Source organism: Oryctolagus cuniculus, chromosome 18, assembly GCF_964237555.1.
Source record: "Oryctolagus cuniculus chromosome 18, mOryCun1.1, whole genome shotgun sequence".
Lineage (NCBI taxonomy): Eukaryota > Metazoa > Chordata > Mammalia > Lagomorpha > Leporidae > Oryctolagus > Oryctolagus cuniculus.
In genome coordinates, this window is record NC_091449.1 from 8534118 (window position 1) to 8555730 (window position 21613).

General features: G+C 60.8%; 1 protein-coding gene across 1 annotated transcript in view; it reads right to left on the bottom strand.

The window, feature by feature from the left end:
* SULT2B1 (sulfotransferase family 2B member 1) overlaps positions 1-14506 on the bottom strand; it is a 30926-nt gene extending 16420 nt beyond the window's left edge. Inside the window, 1 exon segment of the mRNA NM_001082176.1 lies at positions 14372-14506. Within this exon segment, the coding sequence (NP_001075645.1) occupies positions 14372-14442 (71 nt within the window). The 5' untranslated portion in view covers positions 14443-14506.
* Positions 14507-21613: the final 7107 nt, after the last annotated feature.

The following is a 21613-nucleotide window of genomic DNA, read 5'->3' on the forward strand; positions in this document are numbered from 1 at the left end:
GCTGGTTCACTCCCCAGATGACCGCAACGGCTGGAGCCGCGCCGATCCTTAGCCAGGAGCCAGGAGCTTCTCCCGCGTCTCCCACGCGGGTGCAGGGGCCCGAGCACTCCCAGGCCACAGCAGAGAGCTGGATCGGAAGAGGAGCAGCCGGGACTAGAACCGGCGCCCATATGGGATGCTGGTGCTTCAGGCCAGGGCGTGAACCTGCTGTGCCACAGCGCCGGCCCCCTTGAGGTTTTTGTGGAATGGATGAATGAGTCGGGGTGGGGGGGGGTGCCCGCTCTTGCCCTCCCCAGCCCTGGATGCTCAACCAGGACTTGATGGAGGAAGGAAGGAGGAGTGGGTGAATGAATGACGGCGATCTACTGAAGCCTCAAGGGCGCTGGTGTCCTCGCTGCTGCCTCTGTGGGCCGTGCTCAGCCAGGCTGCAGCCAGCCAGGCACTGAGCCCAGGACCACTCCCGACGGGCTCCGGGCTGAGAACCCGGCAGAGCTGGGCTGGGAGGCTGCGCAGCCGGGGTGCACCCGCTCTCCACGCCTGGCCCCAGGTGCCCTCTCCTCTCCGGGTCACGGACACGAGGAAGGAAGACAGCAGATGTGCCAGGCGGCACTGGATGCAGGAGGTCCTGGCCTCCTGGAAGGTACCTGGCTAGCTCCGCTAGGGGGATCCCAGGACACAGGCTCTCAGCAAAGCCACCACCCTGCCACACCCGTCCACCAGCTCCAGGCCTGGCTCAGGCCCCTCTTACCCTGTGCCTGCAGCCACACCCAGCCCCTGCCAGGGCCTCTTTTTTCTGCCTACAGCCCATCTGCCCTCCCCAACCCCAGAGCTCTCCATGTCCCTCCCTCCAGTGGCTCCTCAGGACAAGGTCCCACCCGTCTGCCAGAACGCCCACTCCATCCTGCCCGCAGCCCACTTTCCCCCTCGCATAGAGCCTGTGTGCACTCTGTTCCCCCCGCCAGGAATGCCTCCCCCCTCCCCTGCCTCCATGGTCAAGGCCCAGGTTAGATGTCACCTCCTGAAGGCAGACTTCCTGGGCCACCAGCCCCTTGCACGGCCTCCTCGGATACCTGGACTCCCCCGGGAAAGGGGTGGAGGGTAAGGGATAGCCACCCTCTGGGAACCTGTGATCACAGATTCTCCCAGAACCCCATGAGAGCCGCACTTTGGACCAGAAGAAGTGGAGGCACAGAGAGGTCAAGCTCCCAGGGTCACGCAGCAGCCGTCACGGGGGGTCTGATGCAACACCTGTGCGTGAGCCCGTGTCCCCACGGTCCGACCCACACCCGCCCCCACTCAGTCCCTCATGATGGGAGCCCTCGTCTGGACAGACTGGGGTTTGCCCCGGGCCCTGTGTGACCCGGAAACCACGGCCGGACTCTGCAGAAGGAGGGCAGGGCGGCCGCTGGAGGGGCTCGGCGGTTGACTCGCCTGCTTGGGACCCCCGAATCCCGTGTCGGAGTGCCTGGCCTGCAGTCTCACCTCCTCTTCCTGCTAATGCACACCCTGGGAAGCCAGCACGTGCCCTGCCCCTGCCACCTACACGGGAGACCCGGGCTGAGTTCCAGGCGCCTGGATTCGGCTTAGCCCCGCCCTGTCTGTTGCAGCATTTGGGGCTGTGCATTGGCAGGGAGCTGGAATCAGGAGACGGAGCCAGGACTCAAACCCAGGCACTCCGATTTGGGACGGAGATGTCCCAAGCAGCAGGTTAACCGCTGGCCAGAAGTCTGTTGCAGTTTAAGGATTTTCAAATATTTGTTTTAGTTTTCAGTCCAACTTGTTTGCCAATGTACACAAAACACCCGTTGCCCAGGCTGACACGGAGGGGCCTTTGGTCAATGTTTGTCCTAGGAAGTCAGGGTGACGGGCAGCAGTGCGCGCTCACCGCCAGCTGCACGTGCTGTGACTCATTCATCCGCGCAGCAGCCCAAGCAGGTGGCAATGGATGGCCAGAGAGGCCGGTTCACTGGTTGAGGCCACACAGCTGCAGAGGGCCGAGGTGGGACCTGAACCCAGGTGGTGTGGCCTCAGCGTTTGCACCCTTAGCCGTCCAGGACCAGGGGGTGGCTCCTCCCAGCTTCCTCAGGGGGTCCCTGCCTGCTCGGCCCCTTTCTGGACAGAGGCTAAGGGTGTTTGGGGGACAGGTCAGGAAGACATGGGGTGACCTCAGGCGGCTCCCACACCCACCCTGCCAGCGTGCGCATAGTTAACCCCCGCGGCAGGCGATTCCAATGTTGATTAATGCGCCTCAGTGAGCTCTCTGAATAGGAGTGACCAAAAAAGGTCATGGAGAGGCAGGCACTGGGGTGCAGGCGGCTAAGCTGCCGCTGGGGACACCCACATCCCGGATCCGAACGCCCGGTTTGAGTCCTGACTGCCCCACTTCCAACCCAGCTTCCTGCTCAACGGCTCAACTGCTTGAGTCTCTGCCACCCCACGTGGTGGGAGACCCCAGTAGGGAGTTCTGGGCTCCTGTCTGGCCGGGCTCAGCCCCAACCTATCACAGATGTTTGGGGAGCGAACCAGTGGGTGGAAAATCTCTTTCTCCCCTGTGTCTGTCTGTCTGTCTCCCTATATACATTGCTCTGCCTCAAATAACAAAAAAGAATCCATCAAAAATGTGTATTATGAAAAATGGATAAATTTCAAAATTTTTGGCATCAAAATAAACTTAACATTTAATTCCATTTTCCATGAACTTTAAGAAATGTATTTATCTGAGAGGCAGAGAGAGACAGAGAGGGAACCTTGCATCTGCTGGTTCACTCTTCAAATGCACAAAAGGCACTGGAAGCCTGGGGCCCAAAGCTGGAGGATGGGAACTTGGTCCATGTCCCCCGCGGGGGCGCAGGGACCCAACCACGTGACCCAGCACGGCTGCCTCCCAGGGCCTGCACTGGCAGGAAACTGGAGTCCCAAGGTCAGGAATTGGATCCGTGTGGGATGCAGGGGTCTTAACCACTAGGCTGAAATGCACCCAAGTCTCCTTGTATAAACAAAGCGTCTAAAGTTCAGTCTCCATCTCTCCTGGGCGTTTATCCAAGAGAAGCTGAACCCGTGCTCACACGCACACCGCGGGTCATCACCACTCTGCCCATACATGTCACAAGTCACACGTCATGGGCTGGGAGCGGCCCTGGCAGGGTCTGAGCAGGATTTGGATCCCAGGGTCAGGTGGACGTTGAAGCAGCAGCACTTCAAGCTGACTTAATGCAGCAATGGTGGGGATCTGAGATTCTGACACCCGGGGAAGGGCATGGGGCACCCTCCAAAGGCAGCTCCCAGAGAGGAGTGGCTCTAGAAGCTGAGGGTGCTCCCTGCCACTCTCCTTCCTGGCTCACCACATGGTCCCATGGTCGTCCCTCTGGCCTTGGCAGATCCCTGAACCACGGTGGCCGTGGGATCTCGGACTGTGACCCACCAAGCCCTTAGTGGAAGTCAGCAGTCTTCTCTCAGGGGGACCGGCGCTGTGGTGTAGCAGGTAAAGCCACCACCTGCAGTGCCAGCATCCCATATGGGCGCCAGTTCGAGTCCTGGCTGCTCCACTTCCGATCCAGTTCTGCTGTGGCCTGGGAAAGCAGTGGAAGATGGCCCAAGTGCCTGGGCCCCTGCTCCTGCGTGGGAGAACTAGAAGCAGCTCCTGGCTTCAGATCGGCACAGCTCTGGCCATTGCAGCCATTTGGGGAGCCAGCGGATGGAAGACCTTTCTGTCTCTCCCTCTCTCTCTCTCTGTAACTCCATCTCTCAATAAATAAATAAATAAATAAATACATCTTTTTCTTTTAAGCTCCTCTTGTGTATTTTGGTGGCCATAATGGGAGGCTGATGCAGATAAATGTCCTTTGGTAGGAAGGGGCTAAGCCCTGGGCCGCTGTGCCGTGCACCACACACAGCACAGGGGAGGCTCTGAGACACCAGGTCACAGTCCAGGGAATTCCGTCTGTACGGCTCTGGTTGGCTGAATCACTACCCCAAGGACGTCGCCTCCTAATCCCCGCAGCGGGTGGATGCGTTCCAAGAGGGGCTTGTAGCCTGGAGCTGAGAAGGATCCGAAATGGGGAATGGTCCTGGGTTTCCTGGGTGGGCCCCGAGTGTCTTCATGAGGGATGTGGAGGCTGAGGGTGCGAGAGGGAAGGAAGGAAGAGAAGCAGCCCCGTGGGAGGCTGCTGGCTTTGAGAAGGAGGAAGGGGCTGTGAGCCAGGGAATGCAGAGGCTCCTGGAAGTTGAAAGGGGCAAAGAACGGATGCTCCCCTGGAGCCTCCAGGCGGAACCAGCCCCGTGACACCCTGGTTTTAGTCCGGTGAGGCCCCGGAAGAAGAACACACTGGCGATGGAAGAATCCCCGTCTGGGGTCTGGCCTTGTGGCACAGTGGAATAAACCGCCAGTGAGAGTCCCTGCTCCCTGCTAATGGCCTGGGAAAGCAGCGAGCAGAGGACGGCCCAGGTGCTTGGACCCCTGCCTCCCACGTGGGAGACCCGGATGGAGTTCCAGGCTCCGGGTTTCAACTTGGCCCAGCCCTGGCCGTTGCAGCCACTGGAGAGTGAACCAGCAGAAGGAAGACCTCTCTCTCTCTCTCTCTCTCTCTCTCCTCACCTTTCAAATAAATGGAATAAACCTTTGAAAAACAGCCACCACCGGGTAGTGGGGACTTCTACAGAAGCAAAGGAACACAAAGAAGTCTCAAAAAAGGAGGAGCGGCAGGGGCAGGGGCAGGGGCAGGGGCAGGGGCAGGGGCTTGGCCTCGGCGCTGAGTCACCGTGGGACACCTGCAGCTTGTGTCACAGCGCCTGGGTTCAAGGTCTGGCCCCACCTTCGATACCAGCTTCCTGCTGATGCACACCCTGGAGGGGGCGGGCGGGTGCCAGTGCTCGGGAGGGCCAGCGCCTGGCTTCGCCTGGCCCAGCTTTTGCTACTGCAGGCATTTGGGAAATGAACCAGTGGTGGGGAGATCTCCGTGTGTGTCTGTTCGTCTCTGGCTTTCAAATAGAAACTGAAGATTAATTAATTAGATTTATTTATTTGAAAGACAGAATTAGAGAGAGAGAGATCTTCCATCCAATTAGTTAATTTTAAAAAGAAAGACAGGACAGAGAACAGTGCAGCCACTGTGGAGAGGGGCTGGCCCTGGCGGTGGTGACTATAGACAGTGGCAGGAGGGAGCCACTCAGGGCCAGGAGACGGTTGTGGGTGCTGATTTTGCTGGCAGCTACGCAAATTTTTCCTGTGTCAAAATTCCTAAAACCACGCACAGCTCCCCCACCAAGCGGGACTGTATTGCCTGAACTTTTTTCTAAGAGCCTGGTAGTCGTAGTTGTGCTGGTAATGGGCCCTCGGCCAGCATCCCTGTCGGCTATCAGGGTCGCTGTCCATCTCAGGTGTCTCTGAGAAGGAGCCTGGGGAGGGTTGGGGGCAGGGGCGTGTCCAGGCAGCCTCCGGGCCGACACAGCACCATCTGAGCCCAAGTGGAACACTAGGTCCGGCTGCCTGAGCTGGGGGCAAATGCATCCCGAGCGCCCACTACCCTGCAGGAGCTGGGGAAGCCGCAGGGAAGGCGGTGCAGTCTGTGCCTGAGCGCCGTCCGCAAGTGACCGGAGGGAGGTGAGGGCTGCGGGGCCGGGGCTGCATCTTAGGGAAACGGAGTCAGGGAGGCCCCTCTGAGATGCTGCCATTTGGGCAGAGCCCCGAAGCGGGTGAGAAGCGAGCCGGCCGGGGCTGAGGGTCTGCGTGGGGCAGGGGTCCCCCTCCCGGGAATGCCACGTGGCCGCCCCTCCCTCTCACCCCATGCTGAGTTTCCCCAGGGCCCGGCTGTGCTGCTGACTCACGTCTTGGTCAGCCGCCTGTCTCTGCAGATGGCTGCCAAGCTCCCGAGCCGGACCCGGCCTTGCGGCACCTCTGGCCCAAGACACGCTGGGCAGCGGCCAGCCGCCCTGCCCCTGCCCGCGCTGGCCTCTCTGCCAGGACTGCCCTTCCTCGCCTCCTCACGGCTTCCACGGGGGGCCCATCTGGGTGGCTTCCCTGCCTCTCCCTTCCTTCCAGGATGACTCAGGCCGAGCACAAGGCAGAGCCTGGCTCCCAGCTGGGGCGACTGCCCCACCTCCCTGGGAGCTCATGAACAACGTTTGGATCCTATGTGCGCGGGCTCCGTCCTCTGCAGGGCTCGGGTCTCCCACACCTCCCACACATAGGATTTCCTTTTAACACTTAGTGACTCTTTTCTTTGTCTATTGCCTTCTTTAAATCAGTCTTCCCCAAGAGTGGACAATCTGAGACAGAGCAAAAACACTTCCTCTACTGTATATGCAGGATGTGCACAGCAACACTGGTTGCCACAGGCCAGAAACGAGAAAGGCTTGGGTAAGCAAATCAGAACCCCAGATAAACCTCACTGCAGTCCAAAGGCAGTGTTTGCCTCCAGATAGGGCGACAGGTGCACAGTTATTGCTCCAGACAGGTGCTCTTTGAATTTCTGCGGTCCATGACCATAAACATTATTTTTTTTAATTTTTTTTTTATTTGAGAGGTAGAGTTACAGACGATGAGAGGTAGAGACAGAGAGAAAGGTCTTCCATCTGCTGGTTCACTCCCCAAATGGCCACAACGGCCAGAGCTGGGCCAATCTGAAGCCAGGAGCCAGGAGCTTCTTCCAGGTCTCCACATGGGTGCAGGGCCATCCTCCACTGCTTTCCTAGGCCACAGCAGAGAGCTGGGTCCGAAGCTGGCAGCCAGGACCAGAACTGGCACCCATATGGGATGCTGGTGCCGCAGGCAGAGGATTAACCTTCTGCGCCACAGGGCCGGCCTTGTAAACTTCTAATAAAAGAAAACAAACCCAAGGACACAAAGAACTCCAGGCGATGCTACGAAGCCTGGGGTGTTGTTTAGGTGACACCTTCTATCTCAGTAACTCCCTCGGAAACAACACACAGGGGCAGGCGCTGTGGCGCAGGGGGTTGTGCCACTGCTTGGGACACCCTCATCCCATATCCCAGTGCCTGGGTTCGAGTCCCTGCGGCTCCACTTCCTATCCAGCTCTCTGCTGTGGCCTGGGAAAGCAGTAGAAGACGGCCCAAGTCCTTGGGCCCCTGCACCCACGTGGGAGACCCAAAAGAAGCTCCAGGCTCCTGGCTTCAGATTGGCGTAGTTCCAGCCGTTGCAGCCATCTGGGGAGTGAACCAGCGGATGGAAGACCTCCCTGTCTCTCCATCTCTCTGTAACTAACTGTGTCTTTCAAATAAATAAATATTAAAAAAAAAAAAAAAGAAAGTAAAGAAATCCCTTTTGTCTGGTTCACTCCTGAATCGCCGACAGTAGCCAGAGCTGGACAAGGCGGGAGCTAGGAGCCTGGACTCCCTCCGGGTCTCCCACGTGGGGGCGGGCGCCCAGGCACTGGAGCTGGCACTGCTGCCTCCCAGGGAGCACATCAGCAGGAAGCTGGAACTGGAAGCAGAGCCAGGACTCACAGCCAGGCGCTCCAGTACGGGATGTGGGGATGCTGGCAGCGCGAGAGGCCTCCTAACCAGGGCGCCAGATGCCCGCGCCTGCTCCGTGGCTCGTGTGTTTCTCAGTGGCTCCGTGAGGACATCGCGGCCATGTGCGAAGGTCCACCTGCAGAGCACCCTCCCTCGTGCTGGGAACACTGCTGTCCAGGATGGCAGCTGTGCGACAGTGAAGCCACTACTCGGGACACCCACGACGGGAGACCCAGAGGGAGCTCCTGCCACCTACCTTCAGCCTGGCCAGCCCTGGCTGCTGTGGGCATTTGGGGACTGAACCAGCTGATGCAAGATCTGTCTCTCCATTCCTCTTTCAAATAAAAAAAGATAAAGAAAAGAGGACCATAAAAAAAAAAAAAAACCAAAAAAAACAGAAACAAAAAGCCATTTTCCTTCTGAGAAGAGACACGCGTAGGGGAGTGGGAGTTTACCCAGCTTTTGCCTTCTCAAACCCATCCAGACAGAACGCAGCCCGGGGCCCCCACCCTTTGTCCCCAGAGGCCACTGCCGTTGGGAAGTGCCTCTGCCTGGAACTGCCACCACGCTTCCATCTCGGCCTTTGGCAGCTCAGCTTAGCACTGGATGCCCTCCGTATCCAGCCAGGACTGGGCCAGGACCCCCTACACACCCCTGGTCCACCCCATCCCGAGTCCCCTCTATGAGGTGGCATGGGGTTGGCACTGAAGCCGCAGCCTCCTCTGCGCCCCTGCCATGGGCTCTGGGTGACTGAGCTCCCACCCCACCCGACTGCCACGGCCGCCACGGCCCACACGTGGGGAGTAACCACGGACAGTGTCTGCACGTGGCCCCAGTACAGACCCAGTGGCTTTCTTTTTTTCCCCCAAAAAAAATTTTTTTTGGATGTGGAGCCCGTGGGCAGAGAGGGCCGACTGCATAGGAGGCAGCCACATCTCCACCGTGTGGACAGATCACCAGATCACGGCTTGTTTTCCATCGCCCTGACGGGGGACACCGGGGCTGCTTCCAGAGCTGTCACTCCCAAAGCTGCTAACTGGGGCCGGTGCTGTGGCGCAGCAGGTTAAACCGCTGCCTGCGACGCCAGCATCTCATACAGCTGCCTGTGTGTGCCTTGGCTGCTCCACTTCCCACCCAGCTCCCTGCTAATGGCCTGGGAAGCAGCAGAGGATGGCCCAAGAACTTGGGCTCCTGCACCCATGTGGGAGACCCGGATGGAGCTCCAGGCTCCTGGCTTCGGATCGGCTCAGCTCCAGCTGCTGCAGCCATTTGGGGAGAGAATCAGCGGATTCTCTCCCTCTGTAATTCGGCCTTTCAAATAAATACAAATAAATATATATATTTGTAAAAGCTGCTGACAGTGACCTCTCTGGCCTTTGTGGGACAGCACCCCCTGCCCTGGCACCGTCTGCCTTTCCCACGGACCAGTGATCGGGGGTGGAGCTGCTGGAACATGGCTGGACGCCACACTACTTGGAGCATGGCGACCGCGTGGCAAATCTGCTCTCCTCACCGTGCTTTTTCCCCCTCGGGGATTCTCGCACACTCCACATCTATGTAAACTTTAAGATGATTTTTCTAAAAACACACACAGTGGAACTCCATCGTGTCGATGTATTCCTTGATGACGCGGGAGACTTGAACTCCATTTTCCCCAGGAGCTTTTTTGAAAACCCCTTGTAGTAACAACAGAGAAATATCTGGCTAAAGAGCCACTCCCTGGAGTCTCTCAGGGTTCTTGGTGCGAGACGCGGGTTTGTGACTTTGCCCGACGTCCACTGAGCTCCTTAAACACAGGCCTGGAGTTGTTAAAGCAGCTGTTTTCTCCTCCAGACGTGCTGGGATGCATTCGCACGCCCGCAGACCGAGGCTCCGAGACGGGAGTGTCTCACCCAGCTTTGCAGCATGGGACACGCACTGTGGGCTGGAGGTCCCCAGCCCTGTCCCTTGAAGCCGTCTCTCTCCCTGCCACCCCGGGGTTCCTGTGCCCCTCCCCCTGGGTAGGCACCCAGCTTGGCGCCAGAACGCGGGCAGGGCTGGGCTTCCTGTATTGTTCCGTTCCCACTGTCAAGTTCTGCTTGTTCCCTGAACACTCCATGCTCCACCACACCACGGAGCCGCTGCCTGCGCTGGGCTCTCGCCTGGGGCTCTCCAGCCTTCTCTCTCTCTCTCTCTCTCTCTCTCTCGCTCTAGCTCTCTTTCTCCCCACCCCCAGCACACTCCTATTTAATTTTAAAAGATTTATTTATTTTATTTAAAGGCAGAGTGACAGAGAGAGGGGAGAGACAGAGAGAGATCTTCCATGTGCTGGTTCACTCCCTGCATGGCTGCAATGGCTGGTGCTGGGTCAGGCTGAAGCCAGGAGCCAGGAACTCCATCCGGGTCTCCCATGTGAGTGCAGGGCCCAAGCACTTGGGCCATCTGCTGCTGCTTTCCCAAGTGCATTTGCAGGGAGCGGGATCGGAAGTGGAGCAGCTGGGACTTGAACCGGCGCCCATACGGGATGGTGGGCTTAGCCCGCAGCGCCACGACGCCAAGCCTACCCAGCATGTTTCTTAAGCTCCTACTGTGTGTTCTCCTGCCCTTGGGATGTGTTACTGTTGATTCAGCTCAACACGGATGCTCGCTGGGACAGCTCAGAAGCAGCCAGGGCACAGCTTGGGCCTGCGAGTCGCTGAGGGCTGAATGTGAGGTGAACATTTCCTTTGGAAAGAGCGGCTCGGACTTGAGAAAACACGCTCGGCTCGGAAGGCTGGGGCGAGCGCACTGATCCTCAGCAGACCCAGCTGGGTGGGGCGGGTGGTGACAACAGTTCCACCTGCTTCTCCCACGTTAACACAAAATACACCTGCTACAAAACGCGGACCTATGGCGCTCCTGCTCCCACAGGAGGTGGGCAGCCTCGAGGGCCCCAGGGGACCACTGCAGGTCCCTCCCCGGGGCCCAGTGGAGAGAGGTCCCTGAGGGGCAGCTCAGTTCCAAGCCCGTCTGGCCCCTTCCTCTAGAGTGTGGTTAAGACTGGGGTCCCGGGAGTCGCCCCACATATACAGTGCCTCTCTGGGCCTCGGCGATCTCACCTGTAAGGTGGGGATCTCAGCACTGGCTGTCACGGGGGTGTCAGGAGGGGGGTCACACGAGCCCCCCCACACCAAGCCCTCAGAATGGGTGAAGGCTCAGGAAGGTCTTCGCCCAGGCCCTGCCCTCTCCAGCACTGGGGTCACGGACCCAGGAGTGGTCAGGGGACTTGGAGGAGGAGGAGGAGGAGGAAGCCAAAAGAAAAACAGCCCAGAATACGTGCTGAGTCAGCTGAGGCCTCGGGCCTGGCCTCCCCCAGCCGGCTGGCACTGACTCAGCAGCCCAGAACACGCCTGCCTGCCAGGCGGGTCCCAGAGTGGGCAGCAGGGGCAGGATTCGAACTCAGAACGGCCTTGAGGTCCCGGGAAAGCCCTGATCCTGGGGCCCTGGGCCCCCCGCCAGTCCCGGGGCGCAGCAGGCCCTCTCCGCAGGCTGCCCGCAGGGCCACCCTCTGTTCATTTGCTTACTGCAGCAGCTCTGGGACTGGCTGCCCCGCCACGGCTGTAAAATCATTGGAGCGGTTCGGGCTGGTGGGGGGAGGGGCTGGGTTGTAAAAGCACCGCCACCACCAGCGAGATCGGGGTTCAGCCATGGCTGCCCCCAGGTCCAAAAGCCAGGGAGGCTTCTCCGGCCTCGAAATGCAGGGAAGTGCAGTGGGGCCAAGGGCTCCTTCCTGGAATTCCCACCCAAGGCGTGAGTGAGGCAGGTTCCCCGGGGTTCAGATCCTGGCTACACCCTGCTTGGCAGCTGTGTGACCCTGGGCACGTCACTGAACCTCTCTGAGCCTTGGATTTTAAGATTACAGGGGAATCCCTGGGGGATTACAGGCGCTCCCAGGGCTTGGTGTGAGACGCTGAAAGCAGTCTGTGTGGCGGGCGCCTCCCCACTCCCCACCTCACTGACCTCGCATGGTCTGATGTCCCCACTTAACACTTTATTTCATGCTTGTTGTCTTTTCCACGCCATTGCATATGTGCAAGGCTACATGGACCGCACATCAACCTGGTAAGGCATGTCGGCTACGAACCTCACCTTCTGGAACATTCTGAGCCCAGCATCCCCCCAGAGCCTCCGGCTCCTCCCTGCCCATCCACTTCCTCCCCAGCTCAACCCCGGTCAGTCCCCTTTGCTTGTTTAAAGGTCGTTTCTATGACGGAGGCCTGTGTTCCAAGACAAGCTACGGGGCCATGGTAATGCATGGGCGGGGGCGGAGGGAGGAATGGCATCGAAAGATGTTTACTTCAACGCAAAGAATTTTTGAGACCTGCCAGAAGCCATCTCTTGATCTGCAGTCCCCACGGACGCAGGCGTGCGTCTCAAGGTGGTTCTGCACCAAAATCACCTCCTCCTTCCATTCCACGCTCTGCCAACCTGCACAGGGTCAACATGGCTCCTTCCGCAGCCTGGGGAGAGCCACTCGGCCACCCTGGGAGTTTCCAGAGCCTCTGCTACTACTTCCCTTCGAGCCTCGCCCTCCCCACCTGTCACCTCACCCTGCGATGAGAAGGTGGCTTCACCCCTCCATCCTTTTCTTCACGCTTCTGCTCCACTCAGCTCCGATCCTCACTCCGTGCTGAGCTGAAGTCTGACTCTGGCCCCAAGGCCTGGGGTGGGCGTGTCCCTACCCAGTCCTCTACTCCTGACCACGCGCCCTGAGCTGTCCACGTCAGATCGCGCACTCTGAGGAGTTTGGCAAGTGGAGGAGAGACGGCAGAGGTCACGGCGTGCAAAGGCCGGACCGGGGACAGTTGAGGCCAGAGTGGGCGTTGGGGCACCAGGTGGGGGTCACAGAGAGGAAGGTGGGGCCCAGGAATCAGAGGAGGGAGCACCACCTTGAAGCCACCCTGGATGTCAGATCCCTGCTGGGGCCACAGCCAGCTGGAAGCGAGGACATAAGGGTGTGGGGGGCAGAGGAGGGAGAGGAGGGGGCCTCAGCCCCCAGCCCCACCCCTGCACTCCAAGCCAGAGCAGTTCCTTGTGGATCACTCTGCTGTGGGAGTTCAGATTTCTCTCAGACAAAGGAAGTCTTAAGGTTTGGGGAACTCCTGTCACAAGTCCTGGGGAGCCACGGAATAAACTTGAGCTGGAGACAGAAAGGCCTGGGGCCAGCGTTGTGGCACAGCGGGTAAAACCGCCACCTGCAGCGCTGGCATCACATATGGGCGCCGGTTCAAGACCCGGCTGCTCCACATCCTATCCAGCTCTCTGCTATGGCCTGAGCAGTAGAAGATGGCCCAAGTCCTTGGGCCCCTGCACCCACGTGGGAGACCTGGAAGAAGCTCCTGGCTTCGGCTCAGCTCCAGCCATTGCAGTCAATTGGGGAGTGAACCATCGGATGGAAGACCTCTCTCTCTCTCCCTCTCTCTCTCTCTCTCTGCTCTCCTTCTTTCTCTGTGTAACTCTTTCAAATAAATAAATAAATGTTAAAAAAAAAAATACATAGAAAGGCCCTTGGCGGCAGAAGCCCGCCATGCAAAGGCCCTGGGGTACAGGACAGGGAGGCGTGGCCAGGGAAACAGAGTAGGGCAGAAGGAATGCAAGGGAAGAAGGAGATTGGCTTGGGGGCGGGGAATGGGTGAGGCCAGAACCCCAGGGGGCCTGGACGCTAGGGAGGGAGGACTGGAGGCAGAGGCGGTGGCCTGAGCTGTGGCTGTAGGATGTGGGGGTTGGGGCAGGCAGGGCAAGGAGCGTGCCTGGGCTTTGTGACGGGTGGGGGGCACCGCTGAGAGGGGCGGTGGGGCAGGCCTGGCAGCACAGGCTGTGCATGGCTGGGCCTGGGACATCCAGGAGGAAACAGCCATGGGAGGAGGATCGGGGGCTCCCGGGAGCTCACAGGAGTCCCCGTGTCTGGGCTGAGTGGCTGGGCAGGAGCAGAGAGCAGGGGGCTCCCGGTGTCGGGGCTTGGGGGTGAGGACCCCAGCTGTAAGCTGTTTTACCCCTGAGTCCGGGGCCAGAGCACACCCAGTGCAGAGCGCTGAGCAAGGCCTCTGGCAGCCCAAGAGGCCCAGAGACGCCTGTAAGCCAGGGTGGGTCACACAGCGATTGGGACTCAACTGCTGCTGCTTCGGCATCCTGAGCTGGAGGAGGGCCCCCACACTGGACGCTGCAGTGGGCCAGCTGGGGTGGGACCAGAGTGGCTGGAGGGCCCCAGGGGCCAGGAGAGCCGTCCCTCCAGAGACCGCCGGACACGGAGAGCGGCAGACCACCTGGGCCCCGGGGAAGGCAGGGCGTGTAATCACGTAAGACCGGGTCCAGACCTGCTTCTATCTGCGGGATCGCGACCGGGTCACTGTCCCCCTTAGCCTCGGCCTCCCCCTCTGAAAAGTGGGTGCCACTGGAGCCCGCCGAGGACTCCCGGATGGTCAGAGTGACGCCAACGCCATGCCCCAGCCACACCTGCCAGGGCCACCCTACTGGCAGCCGCCAAGCTCGGCCCTGCCCACCTCAGCTCTCCCGGCCTCCCCCCATGGAGGTAGCGCATCCTGAGCCCCCAGGAGGGAACACAGCCCCCATTCTCTGAGGGCCCTCCTGGGGTGTCCTGGGACGAGACTGGTGTACAACAGGCCCCTCGGCTTCCTGCACAGCTACTACGCACCGACGTGGAGGCCTCCATCAGGGAGACCCCGGGGGACCCCTCTGGCAGACGAGACAGCTGCGGCTCAGCACAGCCAGCCCATCCCCTCTGAGGGTCCCACACCCCAGCGAGGCCGGGAAGCACAGGTCAGTCCGGCCCCAGCCCCGGGGCAGGCCTGAGGCTGCAGGAGGCCTTGGCTAGCGGCCGGCCTCTCCCCACCAGCCTCCTCCTCCGGGGGGTCTCACGGCTCACCTGATTTCTGTAATGTCGTCCCCGTGGCCGCCCCACAGGTCCTGGGCCGGGAGGTCGCAGGGCTCGTCCATGGCAGGTGAGCAAGGGTGGGGAGGGGAGGACGAGTAGGGACCAGGTGTGCGCGGTGTAGCGTCTGCTGCCCGCCCCGGGGAGCCCGCCAGGTGCCTACCTGCGGCCCGGCCCACGGGGAGGGGCAGCACCCAGCCGGTTCTCCCAGCTGCTACCCACGCCTCCAACGATGGCGGGGAGAGGCCGCCAGTGAGCCACCCTTCTCCGAGGGAGGGGAGGAGCCGTGATGGGCACGTCCCGGGCGTCTCGTGCCTGGCTGGGGACAGAGTCCAGGGGGTCAGAGCCAAGCCCACACAGGAACCATCTGGGCGGCTGTGTGCCCACCAGGGGCCTCTGGCTGCTCATCTTGCAGAGGGGGGGCTCCCACCCATCTTGGGAGTCTGTTCATTCATGCATGCATTCATTCATTCCGGAAATATTTATGGAGCACCTGCCGTCGGCCAGGCACTGCTCGGGGTACAGGGAACTGCCAGACGGCGCCTCCGCCCTCGTGGGCTGGCACAGCAAGGGGCACGATTAGGAACAGAGACAGACACAGCCAGGACCCACGCAGCTCCAGCACAGGTGCAGCCGGAAGAGGGACGTGAGAGAAGGGGTCAGAGGCACAGAGAACCCAAGAGGACAGAGACCGTGAGAGACACGGAAAGCCAAGAGGAGACCACGGGCGAGACAGACCGCAGAGAAGGTCGGAGACAGGGAGGGACCCGCGGAGAGCTGGCCGTGGGGGTCTGAAGTCGCAGCGCGAACCCCAGCTCCAGCACCTCCCGTCCACCCCGCCCTGGCTCGGTCTCCCCCACTGTGAATGGTGCCGCCTCACCCGGCCATCGTGGGGCTGTGCGAGGCGTTCTCGGGCGCCTGTTGGAGTTTGTGGCACAAGCGGGCTCAGCGATGTCGGAGCTCCGATTCCCCTGAGCCTCGCGCTCCCACTGGTGGCCTTGGACCCCTCAGACCCCTCCGAGTCCTGGAGGCTGGCCAGGAAGCCCCCGGCTTCCCACCGGGGTGAGGAGAGAACACAGACCTTGTGTGGCAAGATGGCCACGACTTCTGAGCAGCCAAGGTCTGGAAGGGACATTAAGGTCCCTGTGGCCCCGCCGCCACGCCCCTTACGCACGGGCATTTCTCATGAAAACTTGCTAGAACTTTCTCCTCGCTTCCCTGGAATGTGCCAGAAAAGTTTTGGTCAGATGAAAAGACTCAAAGATACTATCACTTACAATCGTGTTTACTGACCAATTGCATGGGGGGGGGGGGCGGGTGACATCAGCTGCAGAAAGGCGCCCAGAGGGGTTCCTAACTTGCCTAAGAGCACACAGCACTGCCCACCCTCACTGAGCAGAAGACGAGCACCCCGGTGCCCCGTGCCCTGGCCCCCCTGCCCTGGCCAGGCCTGGCTCACACTCTGCTCCCCACCCCGGTCAGCCCCTATGCTCCGGGCTGTGCCAAGGACTCCCTCACAGAGAGGGTGGGGGCTGAGCCGAGACACCCACCCGGCCCTCGGGCCAGGCCGCCTCTGCCTCTGGGTTGTCTTCAACCTTTCTTTGTTCCGGGCTCTCAGGAGGTGACAACCCTGCCCTGTCCCTCCCGTGGGAACTGCCCCTCAGCCCACACACCAGCACCCGGGCAGAAGGGCGCCACCAGGGAGACACTGGGAGAAGGGCACGCTCAGGCCCTTAAAGGGACAGGGAGGCCCTTAAAGGAAGCAGGAGGACTCAGGGGATTGAACGGAGGGTGTTGAATGGACAGGGTGCCCAGGACCATTCCTCCCTGGGTAGTGGCAAGAAAATGGGCAAGCCAGGAGGCCCTGAGACCCAGGCAGTGCTCCCACCCCAGGGCCCTGGCACGTGCTGTTCCCCCAAAGCTGCGCAGCCTCGCTTCCTGCGAGTTTACCCCGTGGTCCTCCTCCGAGCCCTCCCACCATGCCTGTCCTTTCCCGCGTGCTCACCGCCACGTTTTGCTCCTTTGACTTGCTCATTGCCTGTCTCACTAGGGGACCACCAACCCCAAGGGGCAGGGCTGTGGGCTGCTGCATCCCCAGGGAAGTGCCTGGGGAATCAGAGGTGCTCAAAATGTGCCTGCTGAGGGGGTGGGTGAGGCTTCCCGGGGAGAGGGGGCGTGAGTGACAGGTCACGGGGTGCACAGGTAGGCTGTTGGCTCTGGGTAATGGGAGCTGAGGAGTCACATGGCTGGATGCCAGGGGCCAGGGGGCCAGCCTCCTGCAGGAGTGGCGAGGAGGAACTAGAAGAGACTAGCAAAATATCTCAGCCCATTACGGGAGGGTAGGGGCTTGACAGAGACCACCAGGTCCACAGAATCTTGACATCCAAGGACAAGGAAGAGACTGCGTGGGTAGAGGGCGTGGGGAAAAAGCAAGTGGGAAGTCCAGTACCAGCGCATACTCACTCCTCCCTCTAGCTGTCCATCCCCCGTCCATGTCCATCCATCCATCTGTCCATCCGTCCAGTTAATATCCAGAGAGGTTTAGAGCCATGCTGTTCCACATAGGAGCCACCTGCCATAGGTGGTTACCTAGCACTGGAAATGTGGCACATGTGGCCAAGCAGGTGACATTTTAAATTTTTATTTCATTTCAGTTAGAATTTAACTTTGAAAACCAAAACCATATGAAGGCTTTTTTTCCTATTGAACTGCTGGAAGCTGAACACTGAAATTGTGACCCAAAGCTGATAAAACCTCTCACAAGTCACCTTTATATTGATTCCTCGCTGAAATCATATTTGGATAGATTTGATGAGATATATGCCTAAAAATTTCACTGGTTTAACTTTTTTTTTTTTTTCAAGATTTAGTTGTTTAAAAGGCAGAGTGACAGAGAGGAGGAGACAGACACGCAAGAGGGGACTTCCATCTGCTGGTTCACTCCCCAGATGGCTGCAGCAACCAGGGCTGGGTCAGGCTGAAGCCAGGAGCCACGAGGTCCATCCAGGGCTCCATGTGTGTGTGTGGGGCGGGGGGCAGCACTTGCGTCATTACCTGCTGCCTCCCGGACACATCAGCAGAGAGCTGGATTGGAAGTGAAGCAGCCAGGATTTGAACCAGGGCTTGCATGTGGGATGTCAGTGTTGCAGGTGGCAGCTTAACTCACTGTGCCACAATGCTGGCCTCCGCTTTGTACGTCTCTAAAAAATGTGGCGACCAGAAGGTTTGAAAGGTTTGTGTGGCTCTGCCCACTCCGTATTGACTCCACAGGCTTTGGGAAGTCCCTGGGATGCGAGGCAGGGCTGGGGAAGGTAGAGGAAGCGAGGAGAGATGTTCTCAGGAGGTGAAGGAGCCTGCGGCCTGTGTGGAAAAGGCACAGGGGGTGGGCCTGGCAGGGTCAGGGCGAGGCAACACAGATGCTTCCTCCCAGCCAGGACAGGGACCTGGGCGATGGGCAGGTGACTGTGGGGCATCTGGGGACACTCACTCCCATCCCTAAAGGCAGCAGGAGGGGTCGGTGCAGTGGCGTAGTGGGCTAAGCCTCCACCTGCAGTGCTGGCATTCCATATGGGCGCTGGTTCAAGTCCTGGCTGCTACACTTCCAACTCCAGCTCTCTGCTATGGCCTGGGAAAGCAGTAGAAGATGGCTCAAGTGCTTGGGCCCCTGTACCCATGTGGGAGGCATGGAAGAAGCTGCTGGCTCCCGGCTTAGGATCTGGCTGTCACAGCTACCTGTGAGTGAACCAGCGGATGGAAGACCTTTCTCTCTGTCTCTCCCTCTCTCTGTCTGTAACTCTACCTGTCAAATAAGTAAACTTTAAAAAAAAAATCTAAAAAAATAAATAAAAAAGGCAGCAGGAAGCAGGGCAGGTGGGGTGGGCTGGGCCAGTCAGCACTTGCTCTCCACCCCCATAAACCTCCAGGAAGGTGGACCTGGGGCTTGTGTCACCTGCACGTCACCTTCACGTGCCATGACCGCGAGGAGGGCGCCTCCTGCCCCAGACCTCGGAGCTGATTGTGCAAGGGGAGCAGGGAGTGGCTCCCAGCCTGGGCCGCCTGGGACAGCAGGGCCGCGGAGCTGTGCCCCCGGTGCTCATGTCAATCCCCCAGCCTCTCCCTGGCGGCCCCATCTGCCCCCTGCCCCCCACCCCCCGGCCCTTGTGCGTCTCAGCTCTTAGAACTCAGCTGTGGGCTCAGGGAGGTCACTGGGTCATGAGGTCGCTGTTCACACAGAACCAGGCCACTGTCACCTCTACAGCCCGACCTTGCCTCTGAAAGCTGGTAACTGCCAGCCATGCGTTCCGGGAGAGCTGAGCAGACAGCAGCTCTGGCTGGCCCCTGGGGGGCAGCAGGCAGGGGCCCAGATCCCAAGTCAGGAAGGAAGCAACAACCAGGCAGGGAGGCTGCGTGGGTTGGGGAGGAGGTAGGCCTGGACCCCTGGGTCTGAGAGAGGAGGGCAGGGGGCCTGGACCCCTGGGTCTGAGAGAGGAGGGCAGGGGGCCTGGACCCCTGGGTCTGAGGGAGGAGGGCAGGGGCTGGACTCCTGGGTCTGAGGGAGGAGGGCTAGGCTGGACCCCTGGGTCTGAGGGAGGAGGGCTGGGGCTGGATTCCTGGGTCTGAGGGAGGAGGGACTGGGCTGGACTCCTGGGTCTGAGGGAGGAGGGCTGGGCCTGGACCCCTGGGTCTGAGGGAGGAGGGCTGGGCCTGGACCCCTGGGTCTGAGAGAGGAGGACTGGGGCTGGACTCCTGGGTCTGAGGGAGGAGGACTGGGGCTGGACTCCTGGGTCTGAGGGAGGAGGGCTGGGGCTGTACTCCTGGGTCTGAGGGAGGAGGACTGGGGCTGGACTCCTGGGTCTGAGGGAGGAGGGCTGGGGCTGGACCCCTGGGTCTGAGGGAGGAGGGGCTGGTGCTGAGCATCTGGGTCTGAGGGAGGAGGGCTGGGGCTGGACTCCTGGGGCTGAGGGAGGAGGGCTGGGCCTGGACCCCTGGGTCTGAGGGAGGAGGGCTGGGCCTGGACCCCTGGGTCTGAGGGAGGAGGGCTGGGCTGGACTCCTGGGGCTGAGGGAGGAGGGGCTGGGGCTGGACCCCTGGGGCTGAGGGAGGAGGGGCTGGGGCTGGACTCCTGGGTCTGAGGGAGGAGGGGCTGGGGCTGGACCCCTGGGTCTGAGGGAGGAGGACTGGGGCTGGACTCCTGGGGCTGAGGGAGGAGGGGCTGGTGCTGAGCATCTGGGTCTGAGGGAGGAGGGCTGGGGCTGGACTCCTGGGGCTGAGGGAGGAAGGGCTGGGACTGGACCCCTGGGTCTGAGGGAGGAGGGCTGGGGCTGGACTCCTGGGTCTGAGGGAGGAGGGCAGGGCCTGAACTCCTGAGACTCGGCTGAAAACTGAGCACCGAGACACCTGTCCCGGCCAGAAAGCTGCGAGCTGTGAGGGATGCTGGGTCCCCAGAGTTCTTTTAGGACAGGAAGGTGGGGGCCCGGCCCCACCCCCCCAATCAGTGGGTCCATCTGGGGTGTGCAGCGTTGTAGAAACCTCCTCCATGCTCCCCGCCCTGATTGCTCCATCCCACAGAGGAGCCTGCCCCAGGCCCGATACCATGGGCCTTGGCCCCACCCCACACACTCCCGGCCTGGGGCCGGGCTAGAGGCCCGTGGGGGCGGCTGCACACCCCAGCTACTCTCAGGGAGGGCCAGCCAGCAACCCTGGGGCACTTGGTCAGGGTGAGGGGGCATCTTGTGACCTCACCAGGCGCCTGGTCACACAGGAGAAGGAGAAGTGACCCCAAGGGGTTAAGACCAGGAGTGAGGAGTGTGAGGGAGCCACGGGGGGCTGAGGATCAGGAAGGCTGGCCAGACCCAGCGACCTGAGGTTCCTAGTGCTGCGTGTGGTGTCCACAGCGACCGACAGGTGGACAAAGGCACCGCCCCACCCCCGCATCTCGGGCCTCCCAGTGCCATCCTCACTGGTCCCTGGCACTCTCCTCTGCCAAGTGCTGGGACCAGCCAAACCCGCTGTGCCAGTCGGGCATCCCCACGCACCCCCCCATCCTCTCGCCTCCCTGCAGTGGCTCCAGGGAGGCCTGGCCCAGCCCGAGGGCGAGGGCGGCGAGCAGGTGGGTGGGAGAACAGGACGCCCCAATCCTGCAGCTGCTCCGCCCCTCCCTCTGGTCCTGCTCATTCCTGCCCTTCCCAGGCTCTCCTGGCCTGGGCTGGGGCCCTGCTCCTCTCCTCTAGGGGCCCATACTTCCTCTTGGCTCTGAGTCCCCAAAAACCTGCCCCACCACGCGCACCTGCTGGGCCTGCCCGTGGCTCCCATTCATTCAGATTCATTCATCTGACAGCTCCGAGGGGGCGGAGCCAAGCGCAGGCTCCTGCCAGGAATCCAGGAGAGCAGAGAAGGACAGCGTCACCGTGGGGGGCCTCACCACACCCCTCCCCCCACAGCTGGCTGCACAGGGGACTCTGCTGAGGTGGCCGGGTCCAGAGGTGACCCTGACCATCCTCTCCAGGTAGGGCCTGTGCTCCACAGCTGGCTCTGCAGCTGGAGGGAGGGGCCGAGACCCAAAGGCTATCGGCGGTCTTCACGCGGCGGCTGAGGCCCAGGAACATTCTCCCCTGGGCGCCCAGAAGAACACACAGCCCTGCCCGTGCCTGCCCTGTGAGGGGAGCCCCTGTTATCTTTGATTGATCTATTTTGATTGAAAGGCAGAGATACAGAGAGAGAGAGAGAGATCTTCCATCCGCTGGCTCACTCGCCAAATGACTGCAACCGCCAGGGCTCGGCCAGGCCGAAGCCGGGAGCCAAGAGCTCCATCCAGGTCTCCCACATGGGTGTAGGAGCCCAGGCACTTGGGCCGTCTTCCGCTGCTTTTTCCAGGGCATCAGCAGGGAGCTGGATTGGAAGAGCAGCAGCTGGGACTCGAACCGGTGCCCATGTGGAATGGTGGCGTCTCAGATGGCAGCTTAACCCGTTGCAGGGCAGCGCTGGCCCCTGGAGCCCCTTTTAGAAACGTTTGGTGCAGACTTCAGACCGCCACTGCTGAGGCGATGAATGAGGCAAATGGCACGGCCAGAGGGGGAAACAGGCAGCGGAGGGGGACACCAAGCATTGTGCAAAATGGCCGGGGGTGGGGCTTTGTGCCCTCTTCTCAAATGGAATTGTGGGAATATCAGCCTTTCTCTCACGGCCCTGGTGATGACAGCTGCCACTCGAGGCAGCCTTCCCGGCACCCGAAGCTGA